The sequence below is a fragment of the Erithacus rubecula genome, assembly GCF_903797595.1.
Source record: "Erithacus rubecula genome assembly, contig: scaffold_816_arrow_ctg1, whole genome shotgun sequence".
NCBI classification, from domain to species: Eukaryota; Metazoa; Chordata; class Aves; order Passeriformes; family Muscicapidae; genus Erithacus; species Erithacus rubecula.
This window is the reverse complement of record NW_027635521.1, coordinates 1-14,518: the sequence shown is the minus strand read 5'-3', so window position 1 is coordinate 14,518 and position 14,518 is coordinate 1. Positions and strand designations below refer to the sequence as shown.

General features: G+C 71.3%; 1 protein-coding gene across 1 annotated transcript; it reads left to right on the top strand.

Annotated features, from left to right (window-relative positions):
• Nucleotides 1–852: 852 nt before the first annotated feature.
• On the top strand, nucleotides 853–12,569 carry LOC306816701 (SCO-spondin-like; the record flags this gene model as incomplete). The annotated part of the gene is given in 36 exon segments (XM_079333132.1): nucleotides 853–938; nucleotides 2,118–2,339; nucleotides 2,454–2,602; nucleotides 2,826–3,184; nucleotides 3,806–3,908; nucleotides 4,018–4,176; nucleotides 4,294–4,379; nucleotides 4,453–4,569; nucleotides 4,880–5,099; nucleotides 5,182–5,422; nucleotides 5,671–5,809; nucleotides 5,928–6,054; nucleotides 6,230–6,402; nucleotides 6,666–6,887; nucleotides 6,955–7,126; nucleotides 7,463–7,709; nucleotides 8,237–8,417; nucleotides 8,483–8,577; nucleotides 8,667–8,730; nucleotides 8,732–8,761; nucleotides 8,764–8,818; nucleotides 8,821–8,892; nucleotides 8,895–8,924; nucleotides 9,239–9,373; nucleotides 9,736–9,751; nucleotides 9,753–9,873; nucleotides 10,392–10,498; nucleotides 10,500–10,514; nucleotides 10,588–10,631; nucleotides 10,634–10,699; nucleotides 11,108–11,244; nucleotides 11,350–11,450; nucleotides 11,787–12,082; nucleotides 12,085–12,102; nucleotides 12,105–12,161; nucleotides 12,334–12,569. Coding segments are annotated over 36 exon segments (4,698 nt in total).
• Nucleotides 12,570–14,518: the final 1,949 nt, after the last annotated feature.

Genomic DNA, 14,518 nt, shown 5'->3' with positions numbered 1-14,518 from the left:
CCCCGTGTCCCCTCCGTGTCACCTCAGTGTCCCCGTGTCCCCCCACGCCCGTGCCGTACCGGGTGTCCTCCTTGGAGGGGACACGGACAAGGACATGGGTGGGGGACATGTGGGGACACAGGACAGGGACATGGGGGGACACGGGGGAACACGGGACATGGGGGGCACATCGGGGGTCACGGGACATGGACATGGGGGGGACACGGGACATGGACATGGGGGGGACACGGCCAGGGACATGGGGACACGGTCAGGGACATGAGGACACCAGGGGCCCTGGGGACACTCAGGCAGACATGGGGACAAGGACACGGGATAGACCCGGGGACATGGAGAACACGGGGGGGACATGGGACAGCACAGGACCGGGATATGGGGGGACACGGGGCTGGGGGTACACAGGAGACGAGAGGGGACAGAGGACAAGGACGCGGGGACACGGGGAAGGGTACAGGGGACACAGACGGGACACCCGGGGACACAGATTGGACACAGGGGACACAGATGGGGGACACGGGGGTTGAGCGTGACCAGGACCCGCTGTCCTGCCACATCCGTGTCCCCGTGGCGATCCCGGATGTCCCAGACCGTCACCTTCTCCCGGGAAACGGGAAGATGTCACCCTGATGTCACCTTTCCCCCCCAAGCCGCCAGCTGTGCCCAATCGGTGTCACCGCAGCTGGTGGCACTTCTGGGGACTTCCCATAAATGCCGGCGCCGCTGGGCAGTGCCAGAGCCGGGGCTGGTGAGTGGCGCTGGGGTGGGTGGCACTGGGGTGGCCACACGGACACCCCAGGAGCTGTGACAATGGAGTCACCCGATGCCACTCTTCCAGGGGAACCGGGATCCGCCATGGCCGCAGGGGGGTGGCCGGGGGCCACCGGGGGCGTCGTGGCCACCGCGGTGCTGTGGGTGACAGCCGTGGGGGCAGCCACAGGGTGAGGAACTGGGAAATGGGGTATGGGAATGGGGAATGCGGAATGGGGAACTGGGAATGGTAATAGGTGTGGGAACTGGGAATGGGTGTGGGAGCTGAGAATGGGAATGGGGAATGGGAACTTGGAGTGGGAATGGGAACAGGGAATGGGAAATGAGGAATGGGAAATGGGAACTGGGAATGGGAAATGGGAAATAGGAACTGGGAATGTGGAATGGGAATGGGAACTGGGAGTGGATAATGGGAATGGGTGTGGGAGCTGGGAAAGAGAACTGGGAATTGTGGGTGCGAAACGGGGATCAGTGACTGAAACTGGGAATGGGTGGTGGGAGTGGGGTGGGTGCTGGGATGGGTGCCAGGAGCTGGGATGCATCCCTGGTGGATGCTGGGCTGGGAGCTGGACTGGGATTGTGCTGGACGCTGCTGGATCCCGGGAGGATCCTGGATGGATCCTGGATAGATCCTGGATGGATTGTGGACAGATCCCGGGTGGATCCCAGCGCTCCCCAGTGCTCCCCAGTGCACCCCAGTGGATCCCAGCGCTCCCCAGTGCTCCACAGTGTACCCCAGTGCACCCCAGCGCTCCCCAGTGCTCCCCAGTGGATCCCAGTGGATCCCAGCGCTCCCCAGTGCTCCCCAGTGTACCCCAGTGCACCCCAGCGCTCCCCGGCGCTCCCCAGTGGATCCCAGCGCTCCCCAGAGCTCCCCAGTGTACCCCAGTGCTCCCCAGCGCTCCCCAGAGCTCCCCAGTGGATTCCAGTGCTCCCCAGTGTACCCCAGCGCTCCCCAGTGCTCCCCAGCGCTCCCCAGAGCTCCCCAGTGGATTCCAGTGCTCCCCAGCGCTCCCCAGTGCTCCCCAGCGCTTCCCAGCGCTCCCCAGCGCTCCCCAGAGCTCCCCAGTGTACCCCAGCGCTCCCCAGTGCTCCCCAGTGTACCCCAGTGCTCCCCAGTGCTCCCCAGTGTACCCCAGCGCTCCCCAGTGCTCCCCAGCGCTCCCCAGTGTACCCCAGTGCTCCCCAGTGCTCCCCAGCGCTCCCCAGTGTACCCCAGTGCTCCCCAGTGTACCCCAGTGCTCCCCAGTGCTCCCCAGTGGATTCCAGTGTACCCTAGTGTACCCCAGTGTACCCCAGTGCACCCCAGTGGATCCCAGCGCTCCCCAGTGTACCCCAGTGCTCCCCAGTGCTCCCCAGCGCTCCCGTGCCCGCAGGCGCTGGTGCGAGCGGCCCGCGCTGGTGACGGAGCAGCGGGAGGTGTCGCCGCGGCGCGAGGCGGCGGTGCCGTGTCCCAGTTTGTACCAGTACAGCCTGGCCGGGTGGCGCCTGGACCGGGACCGCACGCGCCGGGAGCGCGGGAACGGCCCCGGGGACCCCGGCAGCGACCCCTCCCTCTGCTACATCTACCGGTGAGCGGGGGACACCGGGGGACACCGGGGGACACCGGGGTGACGCTGGGGTGACACTGGGGTGACACTGGGGGACACGGGGTGGCACCGGGTGACCCCGGGCTGTCCCCGCAGCCCCCCTGAAGTGCAGCCCGTGACCCGGAACCGCACGGAGCGCGGCTGCTGTCCCGGCTGGAGCGGCCCCCGCTGCACCGAGGGTGAGGGGGGGACACGGGGGTGGCACCCGGGGGTGTCCCCATGTGCCATCCCCAATGGGAGCTGGGGTGGGAACTGGGATGGGATCTGGGGTCAGGGATGGGGTCTGGGATCAGGGATGGGATCTGGGATCTGGGATGGGGACTGGGAGTTGGGATGAGTGACATTCCCAGCACGTCACTCCCGCTGTGACACCCTCACTGTGCCGCCCCCCGCGGGTGCCAGGCTGGGTGCTGGGGTTCGTGGCACCCCCTGCAGCCCTTGGTGCCACCCGCCGTCCCCGTCCCGCAGGTCCCGGCTCCCGGGGCCGCTGCTTCAGCGCCTGGCAGTGCCAGGACAGCGCCGGGAGCCACAACGGCAGCGCCATGAGCCGCGCCGAGTGCTGCCGGCACCCCTGGGGACACAGCTGGCGCCGCGGGGACAGCGGGGACACCGAGGGGCCCTGCCTGCCCTGCACCCGCCTGCCCCTGGCCGGGGACGGGGGGTCCCCCCACCTCCGCAGCCCCCCGGCCACGTGCCAGGCCTGGGCGGGGTCGCGGTTCCGAACCTTCGACGGGCGGCACTTCGGCCTCGGGGGCTCCTGCCGGTACAGCCTGGCCACCGCCACCGACGGCAGCTGGGATGTCACCATCGGCCTGGGACACCCCCGGGTACCGGGCACGGGGGGGGGGGGGGGGGGCACGGGGGGGACACACAGAGTCACACCTGGCACGGGGGGGGACACACAGAGTCACCCCTGGCACATGGGGGGGGACACTCAGAGTCACCCCTGGCACATGGGGGGGGACACTGGAGTCACCCCTGGCACATGGGGGGACACACAGAGTCACACCTGGCACACGGCGGGGACACACAGAGTCACCCCTGGCACATGGGGGGGACACACAGAGTCACCTCTGGAATACGGCGGGGGTACACTGGGAATATGGGGGGTGACAGTTCCTGGGGTGTCACCATTGGACACCCAGACACCGAGTGAGGACAGGATGGGTCACTTGGAGGGGACAGAGTGGGTCTTTGGGGGACAGGGTGGGTCATTGGGGTCACTGCTCCTGTTTCCAGCGGTGGGATGGGGGCTAGGAGCAGGGGTGGGTGATGGGATTTGGGGTTTGAGGTGAGTTGGGGAACCAGGATGGGACCCGGGATGGGGTTTGGGATGGGGGCTGGGGTGGCACAACCACGGCTCCATCCCTGGTGACCGTGACACACCTGAGTGTCCCGGCCCCGTGCCCGTGCCACACCTGAGTGTCCCCGTGCCACCCCCGCCGCAGGTGCTGCACATGACCTTCGGGACGGACACGGTGGTGGCCGAGGGACAGAACGTGTCGGTGAACGGGGCCGCGGTGCCGCAGGGACGGCCCTACCTGCACAAAGGTGAGCTCACCTGGGGCGGAGGGGGGGGGGAGAGCCCCCAGTGACACCTGCCAGGACACGGCGATCAATCAACTGCCACCGGAATCGCTGTGCCACTCCCCTCGCGCAGGGCTCGGTGTCACCTGGCCAGGTGACTGGGTGGCCGTGGCCAGCAGCCTGGGCGTGCGAGTGGCCTGGGACCGGCACCTGGCGGTGACAGTGACAGCGGAGCCGGAACTGCGCGGTGCCACCTGGGGGCTCTGTGGCACCTACACCGACGACCCTGCAGGTGAGTGCCACCCGCCCAGTGCCACCCCCTGGGCACCTGAGGGGACAGGGACACGCCCATGGTCCCCCCCTGCCTGGGGGACAGGGACAGGCCCATGTCCCCACCCCTGTCCCCCAGACGACTTCGTGCTCCCCGACGGGGAAATCGCCGCCTTCGCCGCCGCCTTTGGCAACGCCTGGAAGGTTCCAGGGGCCGGCACAGAGGTACCTGAGGGGCCAGGGTGACCCCCCCGTGCCCTCTGGGGGTCTCCCGCGCGCTGAGGGACCCCCGGCTCAGCCCTCATGCAGGGACGTGCCGGAGGGTGGCACCAGCTGTGGCCCAGCTGAGGTGGCAGCGGCGGTGGCCACGTGCGGGCGGCTGCTGGCCCAACCCTTCCGGCAGTGCCACGGCGAGGTCAGGGGGCCCCGGGGGGTTTGGGGGGTCCGGGGGGGGGGTCCGGGAGGGTCCCACGAGATTCCGGAGAGTCCTGGGGACTCTTGGAGCTTCCTGTGGGGTTCTGGAAGATTCCAAGGGGGGCTCAAGGGGGTCAGGAGTCCTGGGGTGTCCTGAGGGTCCCAGCAGACTCTGGGAGGTTTTGGAAGGTCTGGGAAATTCCAGGGTTTTTTTGGGCATCCCTGGGGGTCCTGGGGTGTCCTGGGGGTCCTGAGGTGTTCTGGGGTGTTCTGGGGGGTCTTGGAGGATTCTCACCGCTGCTCTCCCCCAGGTGGACCCCAGCGGGTTCTACGCAGCGTGTGTGGCACTGCTGTGCGGGGACGGGGACCCCGTGTCACCCCCCGCTCCCCTGCCATCCCCCGGCCCCCTGTCACCTCCCCAGCCCCCCGCCGGTCCCCCGCCCCCCGCCGCCTGTGACACTTTCGCCGCCTACTCCCGCGAGTGCTCCCGCCGCCAGCTCCACGTCCCCTGGCGCCGTCCCGGCTTCTGCGGTGCGAACTGGGGGGGTCCCCTCCCGTCCCCGCCCCCTCCCCGCGGCGTCCCCGGTGCCACCGAGGTGTCCCCTCCCCGCAGAGCGCCGCTGTGACCCGGGGCAGCGCTTCTCGGACTGCGTGTCGCTGTGCCCGGTCACCTGCGCCACGGCGGGCGGCGCCGAGCGGGGCGCGTGTCACCGCCACTGTCACAGCGGCTGCGAGTGCGGCCCGGGGCTGGCCCGCGACGGGCCCCGCTGCGTCCCCCCCGCCGCCTGCCCCTGCCACCACCGGCGACAGCGCTACGAGCCCGGCCAGAGCATCCGCCAGCGCTGCAACCGCTGGTGCGTGGCGCCGGGCTGGGGGGGCACCGCTGGTGGGCGTTGAGGGTGTCCCCCCCATCCTGGTGTCCTGCGTGATGTCCCCTCACCCCGGGGACCTGTAGCGTGTCCCACTTCATGGCAGGTTCCCTGTGACATGTCCCCCATTATCCCCTGCGACGTGTCCCCCATGCTGGTGTCCCTTGCGGTGTCACCCCGGTGTTCCCTGCAGTGTCCCCCCTTCCCCTGACCGGTGTCCCCGCTGTCCCCAGCACGTGTGAGGGCGGCCGCTGGCGCTGTGACCAGCAGCGCTGTCCGGCCGAGTGCGCGGTGCTCGGGGGACGTCACTTTGTCACCTTCGACCGCCGCCGCTTCTCCCTGCCGGCCCCCTGCGCCCACACCCTGGTGGAGGTGAGGGGACACGGGGGACACGGGGGACACGGCGGGGTGGCCGCTGCGGCGGCTGAGGGGGTGCTGGGGGGGTGCCGGCCGGGGTGACAGGGCGGTGTCACCGTGTCTCTGTCCCCAGGACTTCGTGGCGGGGCGGCTGCTGGTCACAGCCGAGCACGAGCCCTGCGCCAGCCGCCCGTCCTCGGGCTGTCCCCGCAGCCTCACTGTCACCACCGCCCGCACCACGGCTCGGCTGCACGGCACAGGTGACACACCTGGGCAGGGCCGGGGTCACCCCCGCTCCCCGCTGGGGTTGTGGCAGCGCAGGGTCTCATCGCTGTGCCCATCCCCCTTGTCCCCACGGCGGTGGGTGACATCCCAGTGCCCGTCCCTGATGTCCCCACGCTGGGTCCCCTACGGTGCCACTGCTGTCGCCCCCAGGGGAGGTGACAGTGGCCGGGCGGGAGGTGACGCTGCCCTTCTCCGGTGCCGAGCTGAGCATCCGCCGCGCGTCCTCGGCCTTCCTGCACCTGCAGGTGCCCGACGCCCACCTGCTCTGGGGGCTGGGGACCCCCGACATCTTCATCACCCTGCAGCCCGCCATGGCCGGCACGGTGAGCGGGACCCCCGGGATGTCCCGGTGGGATGGAGGTCCCGGTGGGATGGGGTCCCGGTGGAATGAGGATCCCTGTGAGATGAGTTCCCGTTTGGATGGGGGTCCCGGTGGAATGGGGTCCCGGTGGGATGAGGGTCCCTGTGGGATGAGTTCCCGTTTGGATGGGGGTGCCGGTGGGGTGGGGTCCCGTTGGGGTGGGGTCCCATGGGGTGGGGTCCCGGTGGGATCAGGCTGTGAGGGGCTCCGCCCTGCTCCGCCCAGGTGCGGGGGCTCTGCGGGACGTTTAACGGGGACCAACGCGACGAGTTCACGACTCCGGCGGGGGACGTGGAGCCGGGAGTCGCCGCCTTCGCCAACGCGTTCCGCGCGGCCGGAGCCTGCCCCGCGCTCGGCCCCGCCATCCCCGAGCCCTGCGCCGCCTTCCCCGGGCGCCGGGAGCGCGCAGAGGCCGCCTGCGCCGTGCTCCTGGCGCCGCCGTTCCAGGTGAGGCCCGGGCGGCGGGAGCGGGGACAGGCGGCACGGCTGTGACAATGTCCCCTGCCCGGCACAGCCGTGTCACCGCGCGGTGGATCCGGAGCCGTTCGTGGAGCTGTGCCGCTGGGACGTGTGCTCGTGCCCGGAGCAGGAACCGGAGCGCTGCCGGTGCCCCGCCCTGGGCGCCTACGGGCGGGAGTGCGCCCGGGAGGGCAGCGAGCTGGCGTGGAGGAACCGGAGCCTCTGCGGTGGGACGGGAGAGCGGGATGCGAGAATGGGATACTGGGATAATGGGATGGGATAATGGGGTGGGAGAGTGGGATAGGGGGATGGGTTAATGGGATATTGGGATAATGGGATGGGGTAATGGGATATCGGGATGGGGTAATGGGGTGGGAGAGTGGGATCAGGGGATGGGATGATGGGATGGGATGGGATAATGAGATGGCATGGCATGGGATCAATGGGATGGCACAATGGGATGGGATGTCATGGCATGGGATCAGTGGAATGGATCGATGGGTTGGGATGATTTGGGATGGGATGGGGGATGAGGAGGTGACTCTGCCCCCCACTCCCCCCAGACGAGCCGTGTCCCGGGGGGCAGCAGTACCGGGACTGTGGGGGTCCGTGCGGCCGTTCCTGCTCACAGCTCCCCAACGCCAGTGACTGTCCCCCTCCGGACACCCTCTGCGTCCCCGGCTGTCGCTGCCCCCCGGGGCTGCTGCTGGCTCAGGGGGGGCAGTGTGTGCCCCCCGCCGCCTGCCCGTGTCCCCGCGGCGCCCGCCTCTTCCCCCCTGGCGCCCGCATCCGCCGCGGCTGCCAGGCCTGGTGGGTCCCGGGGGAATTTGGGGGGCGCGGGAACCCTTGGGGGGCTGGAGGGTCACCCACAGGACGAGGGTCACCCGGGCAGAATGTGGCGGTGACAGTGACACGTGATGAAAACCCTCCAGCCCGGTGTGACACCCCGCGGGACGGGGGGGCTTTCGTCCCGTGTCCCACCGTGGGGACAGCAACGGGGCTCCGGCACCGCCGGGGGTCTCGGTGGGCTGTGGGTTCCTGGGGCATGGGGGTGGCTGGGATTTGGGTGCTGGGAGGTGAGAATGGGGGTGCAGGGACCCTGCTGAGGCGGCTCAGCGGGATTTGGGGGGATGAGGGGTGGGGATGGGGACATGGGCACCGCGGGATGGGGGTCTCAGTAGAATGGGGGGGCTGGGGCTCGGGGGACCCCGATGAGGGGGTCTCGGAAGGTGCTGGGGCTCGGGGGGTTCGGTGGAATTTGGGCTCTGGAGATGGGGGCGGGGGGACCCCGCCGAGGGGGTCTCAATCGGCCGGGGGTCCCTCGCCCCCCCCCGCAGTGTGTGCGCAGGGGGGTCGTGGCGCTGCGCCCCCGCCCCGTGTCCCCCCGCCCCGCGCTGCCCCCCGGGGCTGCTGCACGCTCCGGGCTCCTGCCTGCGCCGCTGCGACCCTGCCGAGCCCTCGGGCACCTGCGGCGGCCCCGCCGACGGCTGCGTGTGTCCCCCCGGGACCCTCTTCCTGGTGGGTGACACCCCCGGGGGGGTGGGGGTGCCCCCCCGAGCCCCCCTCACCGCGGTCTGCTGCAGGACGGGCGCTGCGTGTCGCCGGACGAGTGTCCCTGTCACCACGGCGGGCAGCTGTACCCGCCCAACGCCACCATCACCCGCGACTGCAACACCTGGTGGGACCCCCGGACCCCCCGGGACATCCCCAGCCCCCTCGGGGACCCCCTGCCCAGCCCCGCGGTGGGCACCGAGCCTGTCCCCGCAGCGTGTGCAGAGGGCAGCGGTGGCACTGCGGGCGCGAGGAGTGCGCGGGGACCTGCGTGGCCACGGGGGGACCCGCACTATGTCACCTTCGACGGGCACGCGCCTTCACCTTCGCGGGGGACTGCGAGTACCTGCTGGCGCGCGAGGCCAGCGGCTCTTCGCTGTCACCGCCGAGAACGTCCCCTGCGGGGCCACCGGCGTCACCTGCACCAAGTCCGTGGTGGTGGCCATGGCAACACCGTGGTGCACATGCTGCGAGGTGAGGCATGGGGGACACTGGGGACAGTGGGGACATGGGGGACACCGTGGTGCACATGCTGCGGGTGAGTGGGACATGGAGAGCGCACGGGGACACCCACGGTGACATCGTGGCTAGGGTAGGGTGTGGGCTGCAAAGGGTGGGGACCCGAGGGGACAACGGGGGACACACGGGAGGTCACGGGGGACACGAAGTGGACGGGGAAGTGGCGGGGTGACCCACAGTGACACCCCAGCCCCGTGGTGGCAGGGTGGGGTGTGAAGACGGGGGCATGAGGGGACACGCGGGGATGACCCTCGCTGCCGCACCGGCAGGGCGGGAGGTGACAGTGAACGGGGTGGCCGTGCGACCCCCGAAGGTGTTCGGGGGCTCGGGGCTGGCGCTGCAGCGCGCGGGGCTCTTCCTGCTGCTCCTCACGCGCCTGGGGGTGGCCGTGCTGTGGGACGGAGGTGAGACCCGGGGGACACGGGGGGACACTGGGGGACACTGTGGGGACACGGGGGGTGGCCGTGCTGTGGGACGGAGGTGAGACCCGGGGGACACGGGGGGACACTGGGGGGACACGGTGGGGACACGGGGGGTGGCCGTGCTGTGGGACGGAGGTGAGACCCGGGGGACACGGGTGGGACACGGGGGTGGCCGTGCTGTGGGGCAGAGGTGACACCCTGGGTGGGATCCCCAATATTGGGGGGCTATCGGGGGGTCCCTGGGGGTGGTGGTGCCGTGGCGGTGTCACCGTGCGGGGGTCGCGGTGCATGACCCGGGGTGCCATCGGTCCCGCGGGGGTCCCGGTGCCACCCGCCGTGCCGAGGGACCCGCGTGTACGTGGTGTGTCCCGCGGCTGCGCGGGCGCCTGGCCGGGCTCTGCGGAAACTTCGACGGCGACGCCGAGAACGATTTGGGAGCCGGGACGGGGCCCTCGAGGCCACCCCGAGATCTTCGGGGACTCGTGGGCCTCAGCCCGCTCTGCCCGAGGCGACGGGCACCGGCCGCACCCCTGCGAGGTGCGGGGACACGGGGACACGGGGGGGATTAACAGGGGCAGACGAGAACTGGGTGGGGACGCCGGGGGGACACGGGGCGCCGGCAGGGGGACACAGGGGACAGACAGGGTGGCACAGGAGCTGGCAGGGGGGACACCAGAGGACACGAGACATTGGGGGACATTGTGGGTACCAAAATAGGGGAGGAGAGCGCGGAGGTGCTGAGATTCTCCTGAAGTCTCATCCCTCGCATCGGGGCGCGCTGACCCCGCCATTCCCGCAGAATTTGCCCTGAGCCAGGACAAGGGGGGGACACGGGGGAGTGGGGGCCGGGGGGGGACACGCGGGGGCTGAAGGAGTGTCCCTGACAGGACAGCCCCAGCTGAGTACAGACCGTGCCGGGGGGCACACGGGAGGCAGGGGGGCCCCGGGAGCGGCGGGGTCCCGCATGGGGGAGACGGGGGGGTGACGGGTGTCCCCCCAGGAGAGCCCCCAGCGCTCGGCCTGGGCGCGGGGTCGCTGCGGGGTCTGCGGCACGAGCTCTTCGCCCCCTGCACGAGCTGGTGCCGCCCAGCGCTTCTACGAGTGGTGTGTTCGACGCCTGCGGGTGAGTTTGGGGGGCTCGGGGGGCCCCAAGCCGCGGGGGGAGCCCCGGGCCGTGTCCACGGCGCGTGCCGCAGGTGTGACAGCGGCGGGGACTGCGAGTGCCTGTGCACGGCCCTGGCGCCTACGCCGAGGAGTGCGGGCGGCGGGGGAGAGCCTGCCCGCGCTGGCGGAGCCAGGGTCTATGCCGTGAGTCGGGGGCACCGGGGGGTCCGGGGGGGTCTCATCCGCCAGGGGCTGTGCCGTGAGTCGGGGGCAGGGGGTCCCGGGGGTCTCATCCCGCAGGGGCTGTGCCGTGAGTCGGGGGTATGGGGGACACGGGGGGGTCCGGGGGTACGTGGGGCTTTGGGGTACGGGGTGTCCCGGGGGGGACAGGGGGTTGGGGGCATGGGGGGGTCCCATGCCGTGGGGTGGGAGGGGTGCAGGAACCCCCCGAGGGAGTTTTGGACAGGGAGGGAGGGTTCGGGCTGTGCACCCCCTTAGGACTGTGGGGCTGAGGGGGGGCCCAGAGCCCCGCGTGGTGTTTAGGGCTGTGGAGTGGGGGGTTCCAGCCCCGCCCATAACCCCCCAATAACCCCGATCTTTGCAGCCCTGCAGTCGAGGGGGGGCAGGAGTACAAACCCCTGCGGCCCCCCCTGCCCCCCCACTGCCGCGACCTCGGCCGGGACCCCCCGAGCAGTGCGGGGCCTGGGGTGCTCGAGGGCTGTTTCTGCCCCCCGGGCGGGTCCTGCACGGTGAGGGGGGGGCACAGCGCCCGGGGGGGTTGGGGGGGCTGGGGACAGGCGGGGGGGGACCGGGGCGTTCTGGGGTGCACGGTGCCACCCCTGTGCCCCCCGCAGACGGGCTGTGCGTGGACCCCCGCCTGTCCCAGCTTTTGGGACGGCTTCGCCTTCCCGGCCGGGGCCACCGTGACCCGGGCTGCAGCAATGGTGAGGCGCTGGTGGACACTGGGTTACACTGGTGGACACTGGTGTACATGGTGTATAGGGTATACTGGGATCCCGGCTAGGGCGTGCTGGGGTGCTGGCACAGCGGGGGTGTCGGGACACGGGATTTGGGAATCCTGTGACATGGGGGACATGGGACACAGACACTGGGGTATGGGACAGTGGGACACCGCGACATGGGACACTGGTGTTCCGGGACATGGGACCCTGGACACCAGGACCGCGGATGCTGGGACAGTGGGACGCCGAATGGGACACCGGGCCATGGGGACACCCGCGATCGGGGGTCCCCCCGCCCCTCGCGAGTGGCCCCCGTGTCCCGCCTGCAGCACGTGCCTGGAGGGGCGCTGGCGCTGCCCCGACCGCCCGGTCCCGCCGCTCGGGCTGGCCCCCTGGGAGTTCCGCTGCCGGGGCGGGGGTCTATGCGGCCGGGCGCCGGCTTGCGACAACGAGGACGACTGCGGGGACGGCTCGGACGAGCTGTGCGACCCCTGCGACCCCCAGCAGCCCCGCTGCCCGGGGGCGCTGCCTGCCTGGGGGGCCGGTGTGACGGGGTCACCACTGCCCCGACGGGGGACGAGGGGGGTGTCCGGGCCGGCCTGCGCCCCCCCCGAGTTCGCCTGTGCCGGGGACGCTGCCTCCCCCGGCCCGGGTCTGCGACGGGCGCCTCGATTGCCCCCCGGGGACGACTCGGATGAGGCGGGGTGAGTGAGCACGGGGGGCTCGGGGGGTCCTGGCAATGGGGGGAGGCGAGATTTGGGGTCTTGGGGAACTAGAGAACCCATAGTGGGGTCCCCTGAACCCCCCAAACCCGGGGGTCGTGCCCCACATTGAGGGTCCCTGAGCCCCTCAACCCCGGGCGTCTGTGCCCCACAGCGGCAACCACGGATTCGGGGGTGGGCGCAGCTCGGGAGTCCCCGAGGAGCAGAGAGCTCTCTGTGCCCCAGATCGGGGGTCCCGTGCCCACTCGGGGGTCCCGTCCCCACAGGCTGCGTCCCCCGCTGCGGCCCGGGGCAGTTCCAGTGCGGGGGGGGCCGCTGTGTCCGTCCCCCCATTCTGCGACGGCCGCCGACGACGGGGGACGGCAGCGACGAGGACAACTGCCCCGGTGAGGGGTGCGGGGGGGCAGGGCCATGGGACCCCCGGGGTGCGTGGGGGATGCAGGGCCCTGGGAAGCCCGCCTGGGAACGACCCTACCCCCCGAGAGCCTACGATCTGGGAACCGCCCAGAGGGACCCCGACCCGGCATCGCCCCCTTGGGAACCCCTCCGGAGCCCCCAGCCCTGGGCCCCGCTTTGGACACGGCGGTGTCACCGCTGTCCCGTGTCCCAGCGCGGGCCACTGCGCCCCGGCACCGTGCCCTGTACGACGGCCCGATGCGTGGCGAGGTCGCCGTGTGCGACGGCGCCGCGACTGTCGCGAGGGGGACGAGAGAGCCGGCGGGGTGCGCGGTGGCGCTGCCTCCGCGCCGCTGTCACCTGTCACGCTGTCACCGCCGCTGTCACCGCTGTCGGCTTTCACCAGCGCCGTCGGCAACTATCGCCGACACTGTCACTGTCAGTGACACTGACACTATCGCCGACACTGTCCCCGGCACCGCTACTGACACCGCCGCTGTCGCCGACACTGTCTTCATCACGACACTGTCACTGTCGCGACACTGTTCCCCGCCCTGCCAAAGCCTCGGCGGCGCCGTGTCCGCCCCGGTCCCTGCGCTGCGACAGCGGCGGCTGCGTCCCGCGGGGATGGCGCTGCGATGGCGACAGCGACTGTCCCGATGGCAGCGAGAGGGCGGCGGCGAGCCCCCTGCCGCCACCGGCACCTGCCCTGCGACCCCCCTGCGACCCCGGCCGCGCCCTGCGCCCCCGCCTGCGTCCCACCGAGCCGCCTCTGCGATGGCGTCCTCACTGTCGCGACAGCGCCGTGAGAGCCCCGCTCTGCGGTGAGACCCCGGATGCGTTGTGGGGACATCCGAAGGGAGGAGGTCTGGGGGTGCCCCCGTGTCGCCTCCAGGGGACCGAGGGGGAAATGGGAGGGAAGGGGAAACTCAGCAGGGGGGGGGGTTGCCCCATCCCAGAGACCCCGGGGACCCCCTGGGCCCTGCGACCCCCCAGACCCTTCGTGTCCCCCCAGCGCCCCCCGGCCGGGAGCAGAGGGGGCTCCCTGCGCGGAGTTCGACTGCGGGGACGGGGGAGTGTCACCTTCCAGCAGGTACGGGGGGCCAGGGGAGACCCCCAAACCCGCCCGCGGGGTCACCCATCGGGGTGTCCCGTACGACCCCAAACCCACCGCGGCAGGTCACCCGCCGAGGGATCCGGCCCGACCCCTCTGGTCCATGGCGCCACCGAGGTGTCCCTCAGCGTCCCTAGTGTCCCACTAGTGTCCCTCAGTGTCCCCCGTCCTCCTGCTGTCACCGCCATGTCCGCCGTGTCCCGACCTTTCCAGAGTCACCCAAGGGCCCCTGCCCCTGCCGGTGTCACCCCGATATTCCCTCGATCATTCCCGCGATGTCCCCAACATCCTACCCGGTGTGACCCGATGTCCCCACTCCCTCCCCCGTTGTCCCCGTTGTCCCAGCGCTGTCCCCGTAGGTGTGTGACGGGCTGCGGGACTGCGCTCGGCTGGGGACGAGCGGGGCTGTCCGGGCGGCTTTGGGGGTCCCTGGGGTCCCTGGGGGTACTGCAGCCGCCCCTGCGGGCCCGGGGGCAGCGCCGAGCGCGGGGTGTCACCAGAGTCACCCGGGCTGCTCGGGCGTGCCGGGGGTCCCGCGAGCAGGAGAGACCCTGCTTCCACCGCGAATGCCGGTGTGAGCGCGGGGTCGGGGGGTGGGGGTACCGGGGGGGTTGGGGGTCCGAGGGGTGTTGGGGTCCGGGGACAGCACGGGCGGGAGCAACCGATACTGATAGAGGAAAATGAGGGGGTGCCGGGGGGACCCGGGGCGTGGGGAGGTAGCGGGGGTCTACGGAGTACTGAGGGTTGGGCGTCTCACGGGTACCTGAGGGGTTTGGGGGTCTCCGGCTACCTGAGGGGTTTGGGGGTTCACGGCTACCTGAGGGGTTTG